The sequence below is a fragment of the Leptonychotes weddellii genome, chromosome 5 (assembly GCF_054177405.1).
Source record: "Leptonychotes weddellii isolate Sample4059 chromosome 5, ASM5417740v2, whole genome shotgun sequence".
Lineage (NCBI taxonomy): Eukaryota > Metazoa > Chordata > Mammalia > Carnivora > Phocidae > Leptonychotes > Leptonychotes weddellii.
Genome location: NC_138373.1, coordinates 109185774 through 109211213, shown reverse-complemented (window position 1 = coordinate 109211213; position 25440 = coordinate 109185774). Strand labels below are relative to the sequence as shown.

The 25440-nt window shown below is 34.3% G+C and overlaps 1 protein-coding gene across 1 annotated transcript in view; it reads right to left on the bottom strand.

Annotated features, from left to right (window-relative positions):
- LOC115937202 (uncharacterized) overlaps positions 1-25440 on the bottom strand; it is a 386621-nt gene that overhangs the window by 21146 nt on the left and 340035 nt on the right. The window contains exon 5 of the mRNA XM_081821977.1: positions 1722-1779. Coding sequence (XP_081678103.1) covers positions 1722-1779 — 58 coding nt within the window. The remainder of the gene's footprint in view (positions 1-1721; positions 1780-25440) is intronic.

The window sequence follows — 25440 nt, the reverse complement described above, 5'->3', positions numbered from 1 at the left end:
AGTAATTCACCTTAAATTGTAACAACAGAATCACACAGAATTTTCTCAACTTTGATTATATCCAGAGATCTCCAAGATGTTTACAGGCCTGCACATTTTTTGTCAGCTTTTTTAGGTTATAATTTATATACAATAAAATCTAGTAATTGTAAGTGTACAGTTACAGGAATTTTGACAAATATATAGTCATGTAGCCACCATCACAATCATGTTACAGAACAATTTTATCACACTAAAAAGCTCCTTAATGTGCATTTGCAATAAATTTTCTCACTGCCACTCCAGCCCTTATAACCACTAAACTACATTATAGTTTTGCCTTCTCTAGAATTTCATATGAACAGAATTTAAAATATACAAAACACAGTCTTTTGTGTTTGGTTTCTTTTACTTGGCATATTGCTTTTCAGATTTATCCAAATTATTGCATGTTTCAATAGTTTGTTCTTTTTATGGCTAAGTAGTATTTCATTATATGAATATATCATTATTTGTCCATGCATTCACTAGCCAATAGGAATTTGGACTTGTTTCCATTCTACAGCTCTCCTGAGAAAGCTGATATCAACATCCAAGTAAAAGTATTGGTTTGTACATATGCTTCCATTTCTCTTGGATAGACACTCAGGGTTGGATTGCCAACCCAGACAGTATGTGTATGTTTAATTTTATAAAATACAGCTAAATTGTTTCCAAAGTGGCTGTACCATTTTGTATTTTTACTAGAATATATGAACATTCCAATTGCTCCATATCTTTACCAATACTCCCAAATTAATCTATGGTTCCAGTATAATTTAATCAAAATCTGAGCAGACTTTTTTTGAAGAACTGACAAGCTGGAATTTGGAGTCCCTGGACCCAAATGTCCAACAACAGATAAGTGTATAAAAAACTGTGGTATATAATCAGACAATGAAATATTACTCAACAATAAAATAAGAATGAACTTTTGTTATAATTAAAACATCACTGATCATTCCCAAAAGATTATTCTGTATATAAGAAGTCAGACAAAAGAGGGTCAGTCTACTCTAGAAATACACTTACATAAAATTCTAGAAAAAAGAAACTGAGTTATAGTGAAAGAAAGCAAATCAGTGATTGCCTGGGAGTGATGCCGGGAAGGGACAGGAAAGAGGGATTTCCAATGATTATAAGAAATTTGGGGAATTAATAGATATATTCATTATCCTGATTGTGTTGAGGTCCAAATTTATCAAATACTACTCTTGAAATATGTGCAATTTGTTGTATGTCAATTATACATCAATAATATATGAAAATAATTTTTTGTTAATGATTTTAGATAAGTTGCCTTAACCCTTAGTAACATGAGAGAATATAATGCAATAAATGCCCTACTAAAACCTCACTTTTAAACTCTATAAAGATTCTGAAATTTCCTCCTAGGGATTTTGGTTTTGGAGGGTTTTTTTGTTTTTTGGGGTTTTTTTTGGTTATTTTTTTGGCCCTTTCTGCTTTGTTTTATTTATTTTTATTTTTTATGGTTTGTTTTAAAGAATGGGACACAGGTGGTTAGATTAAATGTCTCCTTTGTGTTATTTACTTGAAATTTTATAATTGGAATTAACCATTTGGGTTGGCAAGGATTTTTCATGACTTTGAACTCCCATTGGTATGCGAACATGAGTTTAAACCCAATTGACTAAACACTTAAAACAAATGCACTGGTTATTTGACATGATCTGCTCATTTACTTGATTTTGTACTTGGATAGAAGTCTTCCAAAGAACAAATCCGAGTCTTCATGAGCATCTAAAATTGGTGAGAACAAGAAGACAGAAACATTACCTCTCTCACCAGACAGTAGACTATCCATTTGGCATCTTGCCTGGAAAGTTGCAAACTCAATTAAATGAACATATGGCCCAGAGCAGTAAGCATTCATCTTTGCCAAGACTTATTTCTCTATGGCATTTCCAAACCATGGCTATGCTATAAACCCTTTCCATGTAATGAATTGTATTTTTTTTTTTTGCTTAATAATTTCACATTGTACAATGCTGCCATAAAAGTAATCATGGAAAAAATAGAATATTAGTACAAATTCCACAAGTGTGCTTTTCCTACTGAGGTACATTTTATTTAGGAAATCAGGTTTGGTGATATCTAGCCTTAATGAGAGGTAATGGTAGAATTAATAAATCTCCCAATATTCCCAGAAGCAGCTGTTCTCCTTTGAAATAATGAGCATATGGTTTCATCATATTTTATTGATTTGATCCCTTCAGCTAAAGAAATATTTCAGTGGAATGCCAACAACTTTCACAATTTCTGCATATTTCTCTATTTTCTTGGCTAAACAGAAAGCTGATGAGCATACAAATGAAAAACCAAAGGCAGTATTTAGATTTCTTAACCAAAGATGAAACAAAAGATAAGATGGGACCCATGAAATGTCTTTATTTCTGAGATGCCTACCTAAATATTTACTAGATTTTAAAAACAAAGCAGGATGGACTAAAATAAGTTAATGGTAAAAAGAGACCCCACAACTTATATAAATGTAGGAGTTGTCAGGGTTTGAGCCAATGACATATATACACCAGGAAGGCAGAACGTGACCACAACTTTCTAGCAAAGTGTGACCAGGTTCAATTCAAATAAGTAGTATCAAAATTATATAAAGAACTCATGGAAGGCTGCACAGAGGTTCAGTTAGGTTGATACGAGTAGGAGTCTATTAGAAAGCATATACAAGCCCAGAAGAAAAGGAAAGAGGTTACATATAGGACATAAAAAGAAAATATTCTAATCAGCCCAAGTTTGGGTGGGAAGCAACAGAGTGAGTGGAAAAAGAATTAGGTCAACATCAGTGACAACAGACAGGGAATTTCCAAAGGAGATGAACTAAACTATTTGAAAATTACTGAAAAAAAATGTGTATTTTAACTAGTTTCACCCCGTACTGTATCAATAGTCCCTTTGTAGAAGAGCTTCTCCTCCTGGAATTATATAATTTTATGGAATGAAGTTATTCTTTCAGTTAGAATTTCTCTCATTTTGGATGGTGGAGTATGCTACTTCAAAATGAACTCTGGTAGGTGTGCTCTAACAATTGCATGTTGATTTAAAATGTGTATTATTGGGCCCCAGCTCTCAGGAGGATAGATTCAGTAGATAGGAGATTGAGCTAAAATCTGCATTTAATGAGCTCTCCAAAAAGGTCTGGATTGAGAATTTTTCCCTTCTGGTTTCCTGCAGCATGTGGCTTTTGAGGCTCTGAGGTCTGCAGGAGGCCATTTATGACTCTGATCTTAATTACCAAAAATAGAGCTATTTCTATGCACATTATACCAGAAGAAGCAAATGGTTCAGCCTAATTTATTTGTTATTTTATGAGATATGATAATAAAGGAAAATAGTAGGAAAATATTTTAATATAGGGCTAAAAGAGGGAACTGTTAAATTAATTGCATTCCTTTAGCCATAATCTTTTGTTAGTCACAGTTGATCAGGTGTTTTTGATGCAAAACTTCTCTAGGTTTTTCTTTGGCATGCCAAAGTATCTGGTGAATCTCTAAGAGGAAAGATTACAGTCCAGCATTTCTGAAACAATTTGACCACAGGAGTCTCTTTAGGAAGAGGAGTACTGATTTCTTTGAGGTCATTCGTTCCCCAGCTCTTTGAGGAAAACACATGTAGACTTTAAAAATTATAGACTACCATTTAGTGAGTGACTATTATAATCCAAATCCATGTTAATCACATTTCTGTATTATTTATTATAAAATATTACCTAAAATAATACATATACTATTTATAATATAATATATTAGATAACTTATTAGGTGATGAATATCTAATGCAATTCTCATAAAATGCCTTACAAGGTGAGGGCAAAGCAACTCATGGAAAATGGACAAGACTTAGGATCATTTACGATGATTTTATTTAGTATTATTTTTAGTTTTAGTTTTTTTCCATTATTTGTTACTTAAATAGGTGTGACTATCCCATCTTAATATTATATCATTGTCCCATATTCTTTTTTGTTTTTTCTTTTAAGTAGGCTCTAGGCCCAGCATGGAGCCCAATGTGGGGCTTGAACTCATGACCCTGAGATCAAGACCTGAGCTGAGAGCACTTAACCAAATGAGCACTTAACCAGGTATCCCATCCCATATTCTCTTTAAAAATGATAAAATAGTGATAAAAAATGTTTATCAAATAGTTTGTTCTGCTATTATCCAATGAGGATTCCCACAATACTGTATGTGCTTAATTCATTTGTTGTCTCTGTACCTCACAAAATTAACTGATTATTAATAATATAAATCAATTATGAGACTGGTCAGAAAAAAAGACATTGGGCAATGAGCTATAACAGATGTAACAAACAATCTTTCTGTTTTTCCATGTTACAGTGAAAAGGGGCCATTTACATCATGTATATGAGGGGCATGAATAATTACTCTAAATGAAAGATGTGGCCAAGGCTTAGTAAAATTTCCCTATAATATAAAATATCACCTTATATTTGCACAGTTTGTTTAAACAGGTCATATTTTCCTTCCACAGTTCATGGAAGAGTTCTGTTTTCTATTAAGTTAAAAAAAGTCTTTGATTATACCCTATGGTTGTGTGGCATTAACACATCATCCAGATCATGACCCAGATGTTCTGATCTTAAACACTTTAGATCAAGAGCTTTTCTTGCCACTGCAATTGTGAATAGCTACTGCTTTCACTGGCTTTTTCAGTTTCCATGAGGTCAATGTTATTTTCCCCGTTTTTCAAGTGAGGAGACTGGCAGAAAGAAACTTGCTCAAGTGTCACAATCAAAGCAAGTCTCTTGCAAAATTAAACTTTGAACCTAAAGCATCTGAAATACTGGCTTACCAATGACTGAATAAAGCGAAATGCGTTTCTTATGCTCTAAAAATCCTTGCTCCTTTTTAAAACAAAATATTGTAAATAAGGATCCACACTATTTAAAAAAAAACAAACTTAGCCCATATTTATGAGTCTACAGATGGCACTAGAAATTACAATAAATGACTAATTAAGTATCTAAATATAGATAATTTGGGGTCATAAATCAGTTTTTCAGAATATTATGAAATGCTAATAATTCTTATTCTATTCTATTATATACATAACTATCATTTTTCTCATATGGGCTCCAAATTTTACTTCTTTAAGAATTAGGAAGACATACATTCATACCACATATGACCTAGGTAGGAAAAAAAGGAAAAATATCAAACCAAGGTATAGCATTTATGTATGCTGTCTATACTAATTTGTAATTGGGTTTCTTCACTTAACATTAAACCAAATGGATCTCATTATGAAAGGTAAGTCTTTTTTTTTTTTTAAGATTTTATTTATTTGACAGAGAGAGCACAAGCAGAGGGAGAGAGAGGGAGAAGCAGGTTCCCCGCTGAGCAAGGAGCCCGATGTGGGACCCGATCCCAGGACCCTGGAATCATGACCTGGGCCGAAGGCAGCCGCTTAACCAACTGAGCCACCCAGGTGTCCATGAAAGGTAAGTCTTAAAATATCTTAGGTTTTCAGGACTCATAATCACCAAGAAAATCAAGACTTATTTACTTAAATCTTTCCATAATAATGTGTATAACACAGGTTTTGTTAGATTTTAGTGAAGCAGTTCAAGGTGATGATTTCTCTCAGTGATATCTGAATGGCAATAAAACAGATAAAGGCATCACTTGTGCTTTGAATGTGACTTTACATTATTATATATATATATTAGATATATATATGTAGACAAATACATATATACATATATATTGTGACATTCTGATACAAATATTATACTTAACCAAGATATTTAATTTCTACAATTATTCTGAATATGTGAATAAAGGATATCTTGTTTCATTTAATAAAAATCATAATTCTGAAAGCATTCATCTTACTTTTTCTTCATAAGCTGATTCTTCATAAATTGTCCATGTCATAAATTGATACATTGTTTTTCTTCATAAATTGGTGACTTAAATGTGCCCATGAATGGTATGTTCAATCCAATGGCCTCAAACCATTCACCTCCAATGTTTGTCTTTTCCTCTATTTCAGCAACTCTTACCATCACACTTTGGCTCTTGTCAACATGTATAACAACTAGACATTTCACTTTGAATACCAAGTACTCTCTTTTCAACTTGCTTATTTATTTTTTCTTCAACAAAAACACCACCTATTTTGGTGGTCCCTTTGTTCCTTTCCTACTTAGATTTCATGGTACATCATTTCAGTAACCCTCTTGCAAAACTAAATGCATTTGCCTTAATTTTTAATTGGACAAATCTACCCAAACCCCTGCCCTGAATGAACCTAAACATCTGTTTGCTCTGAGCCTACACTGATTATTCCAAAACCACTGGAAAATGTCTCATTAGACAATATATTAATTCCACTGTGAATTGAGAGGTAACAATTTCAAATGAGCCCTCAACACTGCCACATCTCTCTGATTCTCTGATAACTCACTTTTAGATTCCCCACAATTATCTTGAAACTTCTCTACTACTTTTTCAAACATTGGACTAACCTTATCCTGTTTATTCTAAGTGACCTTGACTTCTATTTTAAAGAAATTAAAACCATCAAATGGAAACTTCCTAATTTTCTTTATATAAAACATTCCAACCTACCCCCATCTGTACATATGCTTTTTTCACTTTATGCTATTAAGTAGAGGACCTGCCTCTCCTCTTCCCTAAGGCTGATGCTTCCACCTCTGTTTTGGACTCTATCCTCTCTCATCTTTAAAAACTGTAAGTAATCAATTGTCTTTTTAAAGTTATTTAAACTTTCCTTTCCTGTTGTTTTTAAATTGCTCAATATTTACAAAAATATCTTAGTCTTTCATTTCCAGTTAGTTACTGCCCCATGATCATCCTCTTGAAAACCCTCATGCCATTATTCTTCACTGACTCTCTCACACCACACACAAGTGTTCAATTATCTTTTATATGCAGAGAACAAAAAAATTAATATCCCAGTTACAGATGTCATTTCTGATTCTCCCTTTGTCGTTTTTATTCCATGGATTCCATGACTTACTGACTTATAATCTTTATCCTAACATACTAGGACCGCATATACTGTTTTCACTTCATTTGCAATTTTACCTCATACCTTGGACAAACCTATTCCATTCTGACTCCCTGGATATTACAAGCAGACCCACAGAATATAATTTTGGTCAGTCTCTGGTAATTTCCTTCTTGTCTTTACCCAGTCTTTCTAACATTTACCTCTGGATACAGCCATGTGACTTCACCTAGGACAAGGAATATGTAAAACAAAAAAATATCTTAATAAATATTAATATCTTATTAACTATTGCTGGTAAAACAACAGTAATAGAATAAGAGAGTAGTATGGTAAGAAGAGAGGGATAGGAGGTAAGATCAAACCTTGGAAAAGCTTGACAAGGAGAAACAAGAGAGAAGGTTATGAGCCAGGAAAAATGAAAGAAAGAACAAGTACATATTGCATCCTATTTTATTTTAGAAAGGAATTGTCATATAACACAACTTGGCTTTTTTTTTTTTAATGAAAACTCTCCTTTTAACCACTATACACCTATCAGAATGGTAAAATCCAGAATACTAACAACACCAAACGCCGAAGAGAATGTAGAGCAACCAAGACTCTCATTCATTGCTGGTGGGAATGCAAATAGTACAGCCACTGTGGAAGAGAGTTTGGTGGTTTCTTACAAAACTGAACATACTCCTATCATATGATCTAGTAATCATGCTCTTTAATATTTAACCAAGTGATTTGATGTCTGTAGCAACTTAACTCATAATTGCCAAAACCTGCAAGCAACCAAGATGTCCTTCTTTAGGTGAATGGATAAACTGTGGTATATCCAGACAATGGAATATTATACAGCACAAAAAAAAAAAGAAATAATCTCTCAGGCCATGAAAAGATATGGAAGAACCTTAAATGCATATTACTATGTGAAAGAAGTCATCTGAAAAGGCCACTCATACTGTGATTCCAAGTATATGACATTCTAGAATGGGCAAAATTATAAAGACAGTAAAAAGATCAGTGGTTGCCAGGGATTAGGGTGAGGACAGGGATGAACAGGCAAAACACAGGAGATGTTTAAGGTAGTGAAAATACTCTGTATGGTACTATACTGATGTACATATATGATTATACATTTGTCCAAACCCATAAAATATACAAAAGCAAGAGTGAATGCTAATGTAAACTATGGACATTAACTATGTGTCACTGAAGGTTCATCCCTTGTAACAAATATATCACTCTGATGGGGATGTTGATAACAGGGGAAGCTGTGACTGCATGAGGGCAGGAGGTATATGGGAAATCTCTGTTCCTTCTTCTCAATTTTGTTGTGAACTTAAAACTCTCTTTAAAAAAATAGTCTTGAGGTGCCTGGATGGCTCAGTTGGTTAAGCGCCTGACTCTTGATATTGGCTCAGGACATGATCTCCAGGTGGTGAAATTGAGCCCTGCATTGGGCTTGTGCTCAGTGTGGAGTCTGCTTGTCCCTCTTCCTCCTCTGCTGTCCCTCTCCCCACTTGTGTGCTCGCAATCTCTGTCCCTCTCTCTCTAAAATAAATAATAAATAAATAAATAAAATCTTTTAAAAAATTTAAAAAAATTAAAAAACAAAGTCTTAAAAAAAAAAAACCCAGTTTTACTCACCTTTAGACATAGGTCTACCAAGTGACTCTATTCTGAAGATTTTGTTCTCCCTGCTGCTTCCCTTTCACAAACCATCTGGGAGAAGAGAGCAGCTTGGTTTCCCTCTTAAATCACTTTCTGGAAATATTCCCATCATCCATATTAAAGCTTCTACATATTGACAAATTCCAAATAGCCCCAGCAGACTTCACACAAGAATATAACTCCAATGTTACAAAAGAGAAAAACAAACCAAAAGTTTGTGTTTTTTTTTTAAGATTTTATTTTTTTAAGTAATCTCTACACCAAGGTGGGGCTCAAACTCACAATCCAGAGACCAAGAGTTACACATTCTACTGACCAAACCAGCCAGGTGCTCCCAAACCAAAAGTCATAATTTGGTGTACAGTCAAGGTTATTGAGCTTATAACAATGTGGAGAGAAAGTTTTCAAAGCATTGTCTGGTGACAGATGGCATGATTTTACTATTTCCTAGTGTGCCGTTATGGTTAGTCATGTCCCAATAATTGTGTTAAGCAAATTTCTGGGGTCAAAAGGGAAGAGGGAAGCTAAGTCTGTTAGAGCATATCCTAACAGACTAGTGAAATGTGTCAAAAACAGACCACAAACTAGCTAATTATGCCATCCAAATGAGCAAGCTGAAGTTTTCTGGGAAGAGGTAACATGTCTCCAGTAGGGTTAGTCCTTTGCGGTAAATAAAGAGCTGCTCTTCCATCAAAGACATAGTTGGTCCAGAAATAAGAGGACTAAAAGAAAATAAATGATTTTATTAAATAGCAATTAAACATACTTGGTTTAGAGTGACATAGTGAAAAATACCTCTTGCTAAGCAAAAGATGTATTGGGGAGGTGGGTAAGGACTATAAGGATTCTTTTTCTTTGGCTATAAAAAGCCAGAAATATAGACTAAAATGAACAAAATATTTAATTTAAAAAATTAACCTTTTTATTACATTAAGATATAACTTAGTAAATAGAATATGAAAATAAGACATTTCCTTAAAGAGGCGCCCGGGTGGCTCAGTCGGTTAAGCGTCTGCCTTCGCTCAGGTCATGATCCCAGGGTCCTGGGATTAAGCCCCACATCGGGTTCCCTGCTCAGCAGGGAGCCTGCTTCTCCCTCTCCCACTCCCTGCTCATGCTCTCTCTCTCTCTCACAAATTAATAAATAAAATCTTAAAAAAAAAAAAGACATTTCCTTAAAAACACTAGGAAAATACACTGAAATACATTAGTTCAAATGCTTTCTAAATTTATCAGACTAGATGACCATGTAGAAGTTCAATAAGGACAAAATTTGTTAAATGTTGATAAGTTATTTTACAGGATAATCGTTTATAGCAATATTTAAAGGAATGAAAATACATAGGTACCCTGTTAAACAAACTTTACATATTTTATCATTATTTAATTAAGTATTTCCAAAGATCTGAGAATAAAATCAAGCAATTCATTCTGACACTTTTTCTTATGTTTCTAAGTTACAATATATTGATAGGTATTTAAATAAACACCACACACTTCTGCACACACATGCATGCATGTATGAAGTAGGATTTCATGGTAAAACAACTATGGAAACTGGTGTATATGTTATCCCCTTCTTGATACACACAGTAAAAATTATCAATGTAACACCTCAAAGAAGCTCTGTTATAGAAGTCTTGTGCTATAACTTTGTTTAGGTTATCAGTTACCAAATTATTTTGAATACAGACCCTTTGTCATTAGCACACATTTACATTTTGCATGCTATCAATGACTTTTGGAAGATAATTAGGGAAATAAAAGTCCATTTGTACACTTCCTAAAGTTTGAGCTTCAAAAAGAATATGGTTAAAAATTTTTCACGAATGCCTCTTTTTCTTAGAATTTATTGGGAGAAAAATATAATTGACATCTTCTACATGGCATAGACTCTGAGAATGGTACAAGGTTGCTTCCTAAAGTAGCTGACTAGCTTCTATGGACTCCAGGTTTGGCACTAAATACATACATACATATGTAGGAAAAATCACAACAGATCATGAAAAGTGACTAAAATTTTTATCTTACTTCTGGAATCAATGATTTCCAATGTTAATTATTATGTGTTCATTATGGACTGAATGTTTGTACCCCCCTCCCCTCAAATTCATATGTTGAAGCCCTAACCACCAATGTAATGATATTAGGAGGTGGGGCCTTTAGGAAGTACTTAGGTTTAGATGAGCTCATGAAAAGTAGGGTCAATTGGTAATTAAAGGAGGTCATATTAATGGCTTCATTGTCCATAGATACTCATCTGACTCACAGAATAGAAAATGTTGGAAGGAAGTAGCTTAGCATGCAATTACTTTCCAAGATGGCAGAGGAGTAGGAGACCTTTATTTTATCTGGTCCCAGGAAGTCAACTAGATAGCTATCAAATCATTCTGAACACCTGTGAACTCAACCTGAGATCAAATAAAAGAATAGCTGCAACTCTACAATTAGAAAAGCGACCACTTTCTGCAAGAATGATGAGATGAAAAAACTCACCTCAAAAAAGAGAGCAAGAGGCAGTACTGACTGCCAGGGACCTAGTCAGTATGTATATCGATAAGATGTCAGAGCTAACGTTCAGAATAATTATGACAAATTTACTGGCTGGGCTTGAAAAAGCATAAAAGACACTAGAGAATCCCTTTCTGGAGAAATGAAAGAACTAAAATCTAATCAAGTCAAAATAAAAAAGGCTATTAATGGGATGCAATAAAAAATGGAGACTCTAACTCCTAGGATAAATGAGGCAGAAGAGAAAGTAACTGATATAGAAGACAAAATGATGGAGAATAAAGAAACTGAGAAAAAGAGAGATAAATAACTACTGGATCACAAGGGGAGAATTCGAGAGATAAGTGATACCATAAAGTGAAACAATATTAGAATAACTGGGATCCCAGAAGAAAAGGAACAGTGAGAGAAAGGGGAACAAGGTCTATTGGAGCAAATTATAGCTGAGAACTTCCCTAATCTGGGGAAAGAAACAGGCATTCAAGTCCAGGAGGCACAGAGAACCCCCCTCAAAATCAGTAAAAATAGGTCAACTCCTCAACATAAAATAGTGAAGCTTGCAAATCTCAGAGACAAAGAACATCCTGAAAGCAGATTGGGACAACAGGTTTGTAACTTACAAGGGTAGAAATAGTAAAGTGGCAGAAGACCTATCCACAGAGAGCTGGCAGGCAGAAAGGACTGGCATGATATATTCAGGGTGCTAAGGAGAAAAATATGCAGTCGAGAATACTTTATCCAGCAAGGCAGTCACTCAGAATGGAAGGAGAGATAAAGAGCTTCCAGAACAAACAGAAACTAAAAGAATTTGTGATCCCTAAACCAGCCCTATAAGAAATATTAAAGGGGATCCTTTAAGCGAAGAGAGAGCCCAAAAGTAACACAGACCAGAAAGGAACAGAGACAAAATACAGAAACAGTCACTTTACAGGCAATACAATGGCATTAAATTCGTATCTTTATGAATAGTTACTCTAAATGTAAATGGGCTAAATGCTCCAATCAAAAGACACAGAGTATCAGACTGGATAAAAAAGCAAGACCTGTTGATATGCTATCTATGAGACTCATTTTAGACCCAAAGACACCTCCAGATTGAAAGTGGGGGGCTGGAAAACCATTTACCATGCTAATGCACATCAAAAGAAAGCAGAGGTAGCAATCCTTATATCAGACATATTAGATTTTAAACCAAAGTTCTGTAATAAGAGATGAGGAAGGACATTATATCATAATTAAAAGGTCTATTCAGCAAGAAGATCTAAACACATTGATAATAACAGAGTAATAGTAGGGAACTTTAACACCCCTCTCACTGCAATGGATAGATCATCTAAGCAGAAAATCAATACAAGGAAACAAGGGCTTTGAATGACACACTGGACCAAATGGACTTCACAGATATATTCAGAGCATTCCATCCTAAAGCAACAGAACACACATTCTTCTCAAGTACACATGGAACATTCTCCAGAATAGATCACATCCTAGGTCACAAATCAGGTCCCAACTGGCCCAAAAGATTGGGATCATTCCCTGCATATTTTCAGACCACAACACTTTGAAACTTGAACTCAATTACAAGAGGAAATTTGGAAAGACAAATACTTGGAGGTTAATGAGCATCCTACTAAAGAATGAATGAGTGAACCAGGAAATTAAAGAAGAATTTTAAAAATTCATGGAAACAAATGAAAATGAAAACACAACTGTTCAAAACCTTTAGGATGCAGCAAAGGCGATCCTAAGAGGGAAGTACATAGCAATACAAGGCTATCTCAAGAAACTAGAAAAGACTCAAATACACAACCTAACCTTACACCTAAAGGAGTTGGAAAAAGACAGCAAATAAAGCCAAGCAGGAGATGAGAAATAATAAAGATTAGAGCAGAAATCAATGAAATAGAAACCAGTAGAACAGATCAACAAAACTAGGAGCTGGTTCTTTGAAAGAATTAATAAGATTGTTAAACCTCTGGCCAGACTTATCAAAAAGAAAAGAGAAAGGACCCAGATAAACAAAATCATAAATGGAAGAGGAGAGAACACAACCAACACTGAAGAAATACAATTCTAAGAACATATTATGAGCAACTATATGCCAACAAATTAGGCAATCTGGAAGAAATGGATGCATTCCTAGAGAAGTATAAACTACCAAAACTAAACCAGGAAGAAATAGAAAACGTGAACAGACATATAACCAGCAAGGAAATTGAAGCAGTAATCAAAAATCTCCCAACACACGAGTCCAGGGCTGGATGGCTTCCCAGGGGAATTCTACCAAACATTTAAAGAATTAATACCTATTCTTCTGAAGCTGTTTTAAAAAATAGAAATGGAAGGAAAACTTCCAAACTTGTTCTATGAGGCCAACATTACCTTGATCCCAAAACCAAAGACCCCACTGAAAAGGAGAATTACAGACCAATATCCCTGATGAACATGGATGCAAAAAATCTCACCAAGATACTAGCCAATAGGATACAACATACATCAAAAGGATTATTCACCACGACCAAGTGGGATTTATTCCTGGGTTGCAAGGGTGGTTTGACATCTGCAAATCAATCAATGTGATACATTACGTTAAAAAAAGAAAGGACAAGAATCATATGATCCTCTCAATAGATGCAGAAAAAGCATTTGACAAAGTACAGCATCCTTTCTTGATTAAAACTCTGCACAGTGTAGGGATAGAAGGAACATACCTCAATATCATAAAAGCCATATATAAAATGCCCACAATGAATACCATTCTCAATGGGGAAAAACTGAGAGCTTTTCCCCTAAGGTCAGGAACACAGCAGGGACGTCCACTATCACCACTGCTGTTCAACATAGTACTAGAAGTCCTAGCCTAGCATTCAGACAACAAAAAGAAATAAAAGGCATCCGAATCAGCAAAGAAGAAGTCAAATTATCACTCTTCGCAAATGACATGATACATTATGTGGAAAATCCAAAAGCCGCCACCCCAAAATTGCTAGAACTCATCCAGGAATTCAGCAAAGTGGTGGGATATAAAATTAATGCACAGAAATCAGTTGCATTTCTATACACTAACAGTGAGACAGAAGAAAGAGAAATTAAGGAGTTGATCCCATTATAATTGCACCAAAAATCATAAGATACCTAGGAATAAACCTGACCAAAGAGGCCAGGGATCTGTACTCAGAAAACTATAGAACACTCATGAAAGAAATTGAGGAAGACACAAAGAAATGGAAAAACATTCCATGCTCATGGATTAGAAGAACAAATATTGTTAAAATGTCTATGCTTCCCAGAGCAATCTATATATTCAATGCAATCTCTATCAAAATACCATCCACTTTTTTCACAGAGCTGGAACAAATAATCCTGAAATTTGCATAGACCAGAAAAGACTGAATGGCCACAGGAATGTTGAAAAAGAAAACCAAATCTGGGGGCATCACAACTCTGGCCTTCAAACTCTATTACACAGCTGTAATCATCAAGACAGTATGGTAGTGGCACAAAAACAGACACATAGATCAATGGAACAGAACAGAGAACCCAGAGATGGACCCTCAACTCTATTGTCAACTAATCTTCAACAAAGCAGGAAAGATTATACAATGGAAAAAGATAGTCTCTTCAACAAATGGTCTTGGGAAATTTGGACAGCCATATGTAGAAGAATGAAACTGGACCATTTCCTTACACCATACACAAAAACAGACTCAAAATGGATGAAAGAGTAAATGTGATACAGGAATCCATCAAAATCCTAGAGGAGAACACAGGCAGCAACCTCTTTGACCTCAGCAACAGCAACTTCTGGCTAGACAAGTCTCCAAAGGCAAGGGAAATAAAGGCAAAAATAACTACTGGGACTTCATCAAGATAAAAAGCTTTTGCACAGCAAAGGAAATAGTTGACAAAACCAAAAGACAACATACAGAATGGGAGAAGATATTTGCAAATTTCTTATCAGATAAGGGCTAGTATCCAATATCTATAAAGAACTTATCAAACTCAACACGCAAAGAATAATCCAATCAAGAAATGGGCAGAAGACATGAACAGACATTTCTCCAAAGAAGACATACAAATGGCCAACAGACATGAAAAAATGCTCAACATCACTCAGCATCTGCGAAATACAAATCAAAACCACAATGAGATACCACCTCACACCAGTCAGAATGGCTATAATTAACAAGTCAGGAAATGACAGATGTTGGTGAGGATATAGAGAAAGGGGAACCTTCTTACAGTGTTGGTAGGAATGCAAGCTGGTGCAGCCACTCTGGAAAACAGTATGGAGGTTCCTTAAAAAGTTGAAAATAGAGCTACGCTATGACCCAGAATTGCACTACTAGGTATTTTTTTTTTTTTAAAGATTTTATTTATTTATTTGACAGAGAGATAGACAGAAGAGCATAAGCAGAGGGAGTGGCAGAGGGAGAGGGAGAAGCAGGCTCTGCACTGAGCAGGGAACCTGATGCGGGACTCGATCCCAGGACCCTGAGATCATGACCTGAGCCGAAGGCAGACGCTTAACCATCTGAGCCACCCAGGCACCCCGCACTACTAGGTATTTATCCCAAAGATACAAATGTAGTGATCTGGAGGGGCACCTGTACCCCAATATTTATAGAAGGAATGCTCATAATAGCTAAACTGTGGAAAGAGCCCAGATGTCCATTGACAGATGAATGGATAAAGAAGATGTGGTATATATACAACAGAATACTACTCAGTCATCAAAAAATAAGAAATCTTCCCATTTGTAACATGGATGGAACTACAGGGTATTATGCTAAGCAAAATAAGTCAATCAGAGAAAGACATTTATCATATGGTTTCACTAATATGTAGAATTTAAGAAACAAAAAGGATCATAGGGTAAGGGAGGGAAAAATAAAAGAAGATGAAATCAGAGACAGAGACAAACCATAAGAGACTCTTAATCTTTAGGAAAGAAACTGAGGGTTGCTAGAGGGGAGGGAGGGCAGGGAAGGGCTGGGTGATTGACATTAAGGAGGGCACATGATGTAATGAACACTGAGTGTTATATAGGACTGATGAATCGCTGAACTCTCCCTCTGAAACTAATACGCTATATGCTAATTAATTGAATTAAACTAAAAAATCATAAAAATTAATTAAAATATTAAATAAACTGTCAAACCTATGCAGTGAAGGTGAAAGAAAGAAAGAAAGAAAGAAAGAAAGAAAGAAAGAAAGAAAGAAAGAAAGAAAGAAGAAAGAAAGAAAGAAAGAAAAAGAAATTAAATAATAGGAGTGGATAATAAAAGGAAATAAAATTTTGATGTCACCCTAAAAAAAAAAAAGAAAGGAAGTGGCATGGATAGAAAGTTAATCGTGTCACAATTGAATGAAAATGCTACCACTTTTGAACTTTTCTGGGTCCTTTTTTTTTCTTTTCTTTTTTTTCCACAAAGTCCCAAATTTAATCAGTAAAAAACTTATTTTAGTTTTCAGTCTATTTGATATTTGACATAACGGATTTTTCTTCAAGAGAGAGACACATTTCAACAAAAAGACAGATTTCATTGTCTTTGGCTTATTTTCTTCCCCAGAGAAATAGACGAAGTTTTTTTCTCATTATGTTTTACAAACAAAAAAGGGCAGATTCTAGCAGGATGTTCACAATTTAAAATACTGAATCATACAAATACTGGGATGAGAAATAGAGAGCAATGCAAGGGCCAGGTACACTGCACTAAATTCCACATAATAAATTCTCTCAAAAGAAATACCACTGTAAGGACTGAAAATTTCAAGTTAGAAGAACATAGTTTTTAAAGGTGCCATTAAAGACATTAATAAAGAATGTCTTGGGGCGCCTGAGTGGTTCAGTTGGTTGAGCATCCAACTCTTGATCTTGGCTCAGGTCATGAAAACAAATCACTTTGAATCAAAAATAGTTAAAAATCTATCAGAAAAAGTGTTCATAATTTATAAACTGGCAACATGTTTACTTATTGCAGAAACTTAAATTTAATGTGTTCATGTTTAAACATGGAACATTTCTATATCAGTGTGAGAAAGAATTCAAGAGAAAGAATCTCAATGAGAATGCAATCCATTGAATCTGAGAGAACTATTTAGTATCTGTATCTTAGTAAAATAAGAAAAATAAAGTCCAGGGATACAAAATTCTTACATCTAATAAATGTAAGATACAAAAAGTGGCTTTCATGATTAAAAATTCTAAGTAAAAGTGTTAGAAGCTAGATGAGTATGGCAATTAGGATGCTTTGACTACAAGTAACAGAAAATTGAGATTTAAATAGCCTTAATTGGACATTATTTGAAAATTTACTTATTCAGTTAACAAGAATCTCTATAGGAAGCTCAGAAGGTGGACAGTAAAGAAAACTTTCAGGGTTGTTTTGTTCAGTGACATGATAAGAAAATTAATAACTCAGTTCATTCCCATATCTCTGCTCTACCCCCAGTGCCCACATTTTTTGGCTTTGCTCTTTGGCTTACCCATCGTTCCAGATATCACACCAAGGCTTGGTAATGATAACCAACATCAAAAGAGAGAAACTCTTTCTGTATCATCATTTAAAGAGTGAAGAAATCTTTTCCAACTGTTCCCTCAAAAAATTTTCTTTCACACAAACTTTGGCTAGAATTAAATCCATGACTAGCTGAGATAAATTAGGATTCACTTGCTGGTACTAGAGATGAGTCAGACTCTCTGAGTGCAAAGGAGGATGGAAATCTGAACAAAATCAATTCTTGGAAAGATGTCAGGGATAGAGAGATGGGTTTTCATAGGCCACCTCAAGTGTATAGTATCTACTGTTTTAAAATAATAGAATTTTCTAGAATGGTTTGCATTATAATTATAAAAATAATCATCTAGATGAAATAAATATAGTCATAAGAAAAGCATTTTTTGGTTTTCCACATTTGCCAAGACTCTGGTAGAAACTTGGAATAAAATGTTATTTTGATTCTTAGTGGTATAAATGTTAAAGATATCATGACAATATAATTTTGCTACATAGACTTTAAATTATTTTGCTTAGAATTTATAATCTTTTGAAAATTAATTAAAACAAATCACATCATAAGGAAATTACCTCTTTTCCTGGTCCTGAAACATAGAAACACTTCATGTAGAGGATTCCTATAAATTGTGATTTAGGGGACAATGTCACCAAATTAAACTGTTTACTACCTAAAACAAAAAGTCTTACATACTTGTTTTATAAAATACCCTTCAACTAGGCCAGTGGTACAATGGCAAATGACAATTCACACACACACACACACATACACACACACACGCACACGCACACACACACCCTTCAAAAGAGAACCAAAACAACTTGGACAGGCAGGCAGAAAAGCTGTTAACCAATATTGCTTCCTAAGTAAGTAGTAGAGTATTAATAGGCCCTAATAAGATCAGGAAATATTGAGGTAAAGTTTAGCAAAGCAAGTATCTTTTCTTAAGGGTTTCTTAGAACCTTTAACATGTTAATATGCATTAATAAAAATAGCTAGTATAAGAATTTACTGAATATTACACACTGGCATACAGTCCTTAAAAATTTTTTTTTAATCAACAAAATAATCCTATGAGCTAAGTACTTATGGTACATTCATTTTAAGACAAGAAACCTGAACCCATCTAGAAGCTGGGCTGGGGAAAAGGGCCAGCAGGAGGCAGGTAGAATTTTTCTGTAATTAATTCAAAAATCTACTCAGATTGCAAAAAGTGTAAGAAAGCAAAAAGTGATAAAAACATAAACCCATAGTTGTACATAGAAGTAAAAGTGAAGTAAAAAGAATATTCAAGACTTTGATATCCCTCCCAGCTTTGTAAAAGTATCCAATACATTACTTCATAGAATTAAAAAGATAAACAATTGGATTAGATGCTTTGCTATTGATCATATTATTATTCAATATGCTGACATTTGCAGTCCTGAATTTTAGAGGAATAAAATAGGCTATCTTCATATGATTTAGAACTACTAAAGTGTCAAATAACAAGGATGTATTTAAAACAGATTTTTGTTAGTTTTAATCTTGAAAGTAGCTATGAACTGTGCCTTGGAGCATTTAACAATATTTAATCAGTAAAAACATGGCAAATGGTAAATCCTTGCATAGCTTGGAAAGAACATATGCTTTACAAGAGATAAGTGTAAATATGTATATTCGGAGTTGTATTTCATTTTTAATCTCAAGTTCTTTAGGGTGAACTACATTTTGAATTTTAAGCATTTTGTTTAGCTTATTGCAGTAAATTCTCATGCTTCCAAAATTATTACTTCTTATGGGCATTTTTTGCAAAGAAAAAAAATACCAATTCTTATTATCACATTAAATTGCCTGATGAAGAATTGTCAACTTTTGTTGCTTCACTGCTTCCTCTCACATTTGCTTCTTTAAAAAGAACTGTTTGACATTTGTCCCATATCAGCCCGTTTTACACCACGCTATTCTACGTTAATGTTTGCTATATAAGTTGGAATATGGTACCTTCAGTGCATGGCATACCCTATGTTGCATGGCTTGATAATGCCACAGTGTGAATATACTACTGGTGACTCAGATTATATTAAGAGATTTCTGTCTTTCAGAGTATTTTCTACAGCGATCTTTCTGATGTTATTTTAAGATGATGAAAATTTAGATGGTTCTATAAACACCTTATAGTATATTGAGAAATTTTGTATTTGTAAATATGAATTTTTTGCTCTCTCTTGAGAAGTCTGAATGGCAGCTATTTGATACTGAAACTGGGCCGTCAGTTGCAACCTCCAATTTGTCAGAAAATATGTTTAAAAATTAATCTGAGTATGGTGTAAATCTATTGATAGTTCCAAACTTAGAATTTTTCTTCGTGAAAGTAAACTAGTAAGTAAATAAATATTTTTTGTAGGAAAAAGTACATTTCTGTTGCCACTGTTGTGTGCATACATATACATTTTAGAAAACTGAAACGCAATTCTGTTGACCTTTTTCAACTTCACCTAAACATAAAGTTTCTTATCAATTCTTTTAAACATTGTATACAGATTTCTTTGAGAGTGTATTAGGTTCAAGGATCTGAACTGGAGAATAAAATATAATCACCTGCAGCATAAAGTCACCTTGAGCTTTGAATGGAAAAATAATCTATGATGTTACTGAGGTCACATAAAATACAGGCTAGGTTGGAATGATTACCTGACCCTCCCCTTCTTAGCTCTAATATTTTGGTAAACTATTAATTTTCTCTAGTTTTCCCCACCAAAGTTCAGTGTTTATTCGGACATAGAGGGCAAGTTATAACTCTCTCAACTGATGGGAAAAAAAGAGCTTTCCATGAGGTGGAAATTTTCATATAAGTTTAGTCAAGAAAAAAATATATATCTGTCATATATGTCCTCATCTCCATTTATCTGATGACCCATTATGAAATATAACCTTTGGCTACAATCAATAGTTATGGTGTATTTAGGGTTGTTGAATAGGCATAATTTTTGCCTTGTGAGATTCTGGTGGGATACCTCAAATAGATAAATAGGAATTCTTGAGAGATTTCATGGAACTGAGAGAGGCTCATGTGACTTTGGCTGAAGAAAGATAAGCGCTCTTAAAACTCTATGGACAGGAGATTTAAGAAACAAAACAGATGAACATAGGGGAAGGGAAGGAAAAATAAGATAAAAACAGGTAGGGAGGAAAACCATAAGAGACTCTTAACTACAGGAAACAAGCTGAGGGTTGCTGGGGGTGGGGTGGGAGATGGGGTAACTGGGTGATGGGCATTAAGGAGGGCACTTGTTATAATGAGCATTGGGTGTTATATGCAACTGATGAATCACTAAATTATACCTCTGAAACTAATAATATACTATATGTTAACTAAATTGAATTTAAATAAAAAATTTAAAAAATTAAAAACGAAAAAACAAAAAAAAAATCCTCTATGAAGAAGAGAAATACTACATTGCTAAGCATCAACACTGATTTATTGATTTTTAATTGAGTTGCTTCTTACTAGGGTAGTCTCTGGGCTTACAGACTATGGCAATAGAAAAAAATCAGTATGTTTAGTAATTCTCCAGAACACATTTAGGCCAACTAACAAAGAAATAAAATGGACAATTCTCTATCTAGGCACTAATGGCCTGATCATTCAATCAGTTCACACAGTTGTAGCATGAAGACATTGCACAGCTAGGTTCTGGACTCTCAGCCCAGCACTGCCATTCTTCATTACTTCATTCTCCCTAGAGGTTGATCTGGGAAGAGGTAGAGTGCATTCTATCATTTCAGTATGTCTCCTCACAGGACACTGGAATGACATCAGTTTGTGAGAATACACAAGCTGCTCCAGCCTCGAATATTTACCCTGGCACTGAGCACTGTCTGTCTCATCTAGGTAATGTAAAGTAACTCCCAGTTTTAGCTCTGAGAGCCCAAACGTGCCCATTTATCAACCCTGACCTGTATGCTAAATTTTAGCCCTGCATTTCTGTCTTTTGTATTTTATGGCCTAACTTATCACGCAGCATTTCATACTCAAAAATCCACAATTAGAATAATAATAGCTAACAGATATTTAGCATGCACTATAGGCCAAGCACTATTATTAACACTTTGATAATACTGACTTCTTTAATGCTTAAAGTTTCAAAACAGTCTTGTGAGTACTTATTCTCTTTCAAAGTTGAGAAAATGAGGGACAGAGAGAAAAATAACTTGCAGAAGGTCTCGTAACTGGTAAATAGCAGAGTGGGAATTAAAGTCTGGCTCCAGAATCCTCAGACTTAGCCTCCTCCTGGTACTGTTCCTTGTACTACCTTTAAAAACAATAAGCTCCTCTTTCAGAGTTTAATAATAACAATGATAATGGTAATAGTAATAATAATAAATCTCGGCTACTTAGGCTCAAAATCTCAGATTTTTTTTTACTTCTTCCTCTGTTTTGCTGATTCTACTTCCATAATATCTCTTCTCTCTGTTCTTTTTTTTTTTTCTATTACAACTATTTTTTGTCTAACTCAGGTCTTTATTTCTACCTGCTAAGACAAATACAATATTGTCCTTTGGAGATATTTCCATTACAACACATATCAATATGTTGTATTCTTATAATGCCAATGATAGCATAACATTATATGAATATAGAACACTTAATTTGCAATGTAGCTATCCTTTGTATTATCTAACTTTTTAATCCTTGCCAACACGGCATTTAAAGTTGGACACTTTGATATATGTTATAAATATTTTCCAGTTTTTGTGACTTTTGACTTTTAAAAACGTATTTTTGCCATTCAAGAGTTTTGACTTTCTAATTGGTCAAATTTTTTTCTCAGTGGCTTGTTTTCTGATATCATAAAGAGTAATTACTCACACAAAATTATGAAGAAATACCTCTATCTTCTTCTGCTACATTTATGTTCTCTGTTTACGTGTGTATATTAAGTTTTATATATTTGTGTGTTTATTGTAGTTATTGTTTGCTTTTTTGTTAGTTTATTTTACATTTAAACCATTTCTCCATCTAGAATTTATTCTTGTATAAGGCAGAGAGTAGGCTCTTTTTTCCTCCCTCAAATGCTTCTCCAAGTAGACCCAATGCAATATATTGAAACTATTTTCTTCACAGACTTGAAATATTCCCTTTATAAGAAAGAATTTCTAGTGATTCCCAATTTTCTTGTATTTTCCTGTTATATACTTATGTTGATTACAAATAACACATTTTCCCCTTCTCTAAAATAGCTCACTCTTTTCTTGCTTAATTTCACTGTTGTCTATACCCAGAATACAGTGGAAATCCTTACCTTGTTCCTAGTTATTTTAAAAAGATTTATTTATTTATTTTAGAGAGAGAGAGGGAGAGAAAGACAGGGGGAGAGGGGCAGAGGGAGAGAGAGAGAGAGAGAATCCTAAGCAGACTCTACTTGGAGCTCAGAGCCCTCTGCAAGGCTTGATCCCACCCACGACCCTGAGATCTTGACCTGAGCCAAAACCAAGAGTCAGATGCCCAACCAACTGAGCCACTCAGGCGCCCCTTGTTCCTAATTTTAATGACTATTTCTGTTTTCATCATTAGGTTTTATATCCATATTTTAGATTTTTAAAAACAAATAATGTGTTGTAAATTTCATAAATGTTTTTTCAGCATCTGTGGAAATTACCAGTTCTTCTCATTTGACCTATTAATATGGTGAATTATATTAATGTATTGCCAACACCAAACCATGTGGGCATTTGTAGAATCACCTTGCTTGGTTGTGTTCTGTGTTTCTCTTAATACACTACTTGATTCTACTTGTAAATATTTTATTTTGCCTTAGTACCAATACTATCAATATTTACAACAGAGGGGCGCCTGGGTGGCTCAGTTGGTTAAGCGACTGCCTTCGGCTCAGGTCATGATCCTGGAGTCCCTGGATTGAGTCCCGCATCAGGCTCCCTGCTCGGCGGAGAGTCTGCTTCTCCCTCTGACCCTCCCGACCCTCCCCCCTCTCATGTGCTCTCTCTCTCAGTCTCTCTCTCTCAAATAAATAAATAAAATCTTTAAAAAAAAATTTACAACAGAAATTGACCTATAGTTGCTTTTTATATTTAAAATAAATATATTTATAAAGTTTTAATATCAATTTTAGAATACATCTTATAAAAAGTGTCTGGAAGCTTTCTTTCTCTAGGTATGTAACAGTTTAAACCTTTGCAACTTGATATCTGGCTTAAGTAACACTATCAGCATTACCTGGGACCTTGCTAGACTCTTAGATCTTATTCAAACCGAAGCAGAATCTGCATTTTAATAACATCTCCAGGTGTTTTGTAACTTTGAGAACACTAATATGAATAATATAGGAATTATATGTTTTTGAAGGCTTAGTAGAATTCACCTGAGAAAATGCCCTAGTGCTCCATATGTGTTTATATTTGCAGAGGGCAAGGGGTACCTGTTTGACAACTTTTCTCATTTTTCAAACCCAAAGTTCATTTGTTTATCTATTCCAGAGTCCGTACCTAATTTATATTTTCCTAGAAAATGAAAAATTAAGATGTGCATAAACTTAAGCTAAGTATTTTCTTTTACTTATCTAATGTTTTGCAAATGTTTGAATTCCTTTCTCATAAGTTTTGTGCCTTTGGGATTTTCCCCTTTATTCAAGATTATGTTACTTACTTGTTTATTTTTATTTTCAAAGAAGCAGACTTGTGTGTTGGCTAGTTTGATGGTTTTCTTGTTCATCAATTGCTGTGTACATATTTTATTTCTTCCTTTTGGTTTCCTTACCTTAATTAATCTTTTTCCTAATTTAAGATTATAATATCTGATTTATGCTTTCCTATTCTTTTCTGTTTATGATTTTCCTTTTTGCACAGACTTTACTTAAATCCTTCAATGAAAATATGTCATCTTTTCCTTACCATTTTTCCCTCAGCAATCCTTTAATTTCTGATTTCTCCTTTGACTCAGTTTGTGGGAAAGAAAAATATATATGTTTATTCTATATCAATTATTTTCTGTCTGATCATTTCTAGCTTTTCATTGTCATTTCATTTTGATTTGTTTTATCAAGCCTGTGTTTTATGCCTGTGAGTGTTTCAGATGAGTGTTTCTTCTCATTTTGTTGCCTTTATTTCACTAATGGTTTCTCCCCGCACCCCACTCGTTCCTGCAATTGGCCATGTATTTTTGCAAATTATATTGTATTTGACAGCTCTATTTTGAAATAATGATTGTTATTTCCTTTTTTTGTTATTATCATTAGGAATGGAAATAGAGTAAAAAATATCTATCCCACCATCATGCCCATTACTTTAAGGAAAATTAACACTTATCTTTTGTCAAAATTTTGAAATTAAAAGATGAAAAATCAAAAAGAGAATTCCAGTTCCATTGATGACTCTGTATCAGACTAACTCATTAAGAACAACAATGAAAGATTGAAAAAAAGAGAAAAGGAGAGAGAAGGAAGAAGGGAGGGAGAAAATGAAGGGAATGGAAGGGAAACTATATCTTATGTTTTCCTTTTTTTTATTCTCTTGCTTGCAAGTGTGATTGAGCATCTGCTGTTAACTGGATACTCCGGTTTCTTCTTCTATGAATTGCTGGTATGTGTCTCTTGCCCATTTTCCCCCTACTGTATGCTTATGGCATATAAAAGTTCTTCTTATTCTAGATTACTAATTGTCAGTCAGTTGGAAGTGTTGCAAAAAGCATCTCTCAGT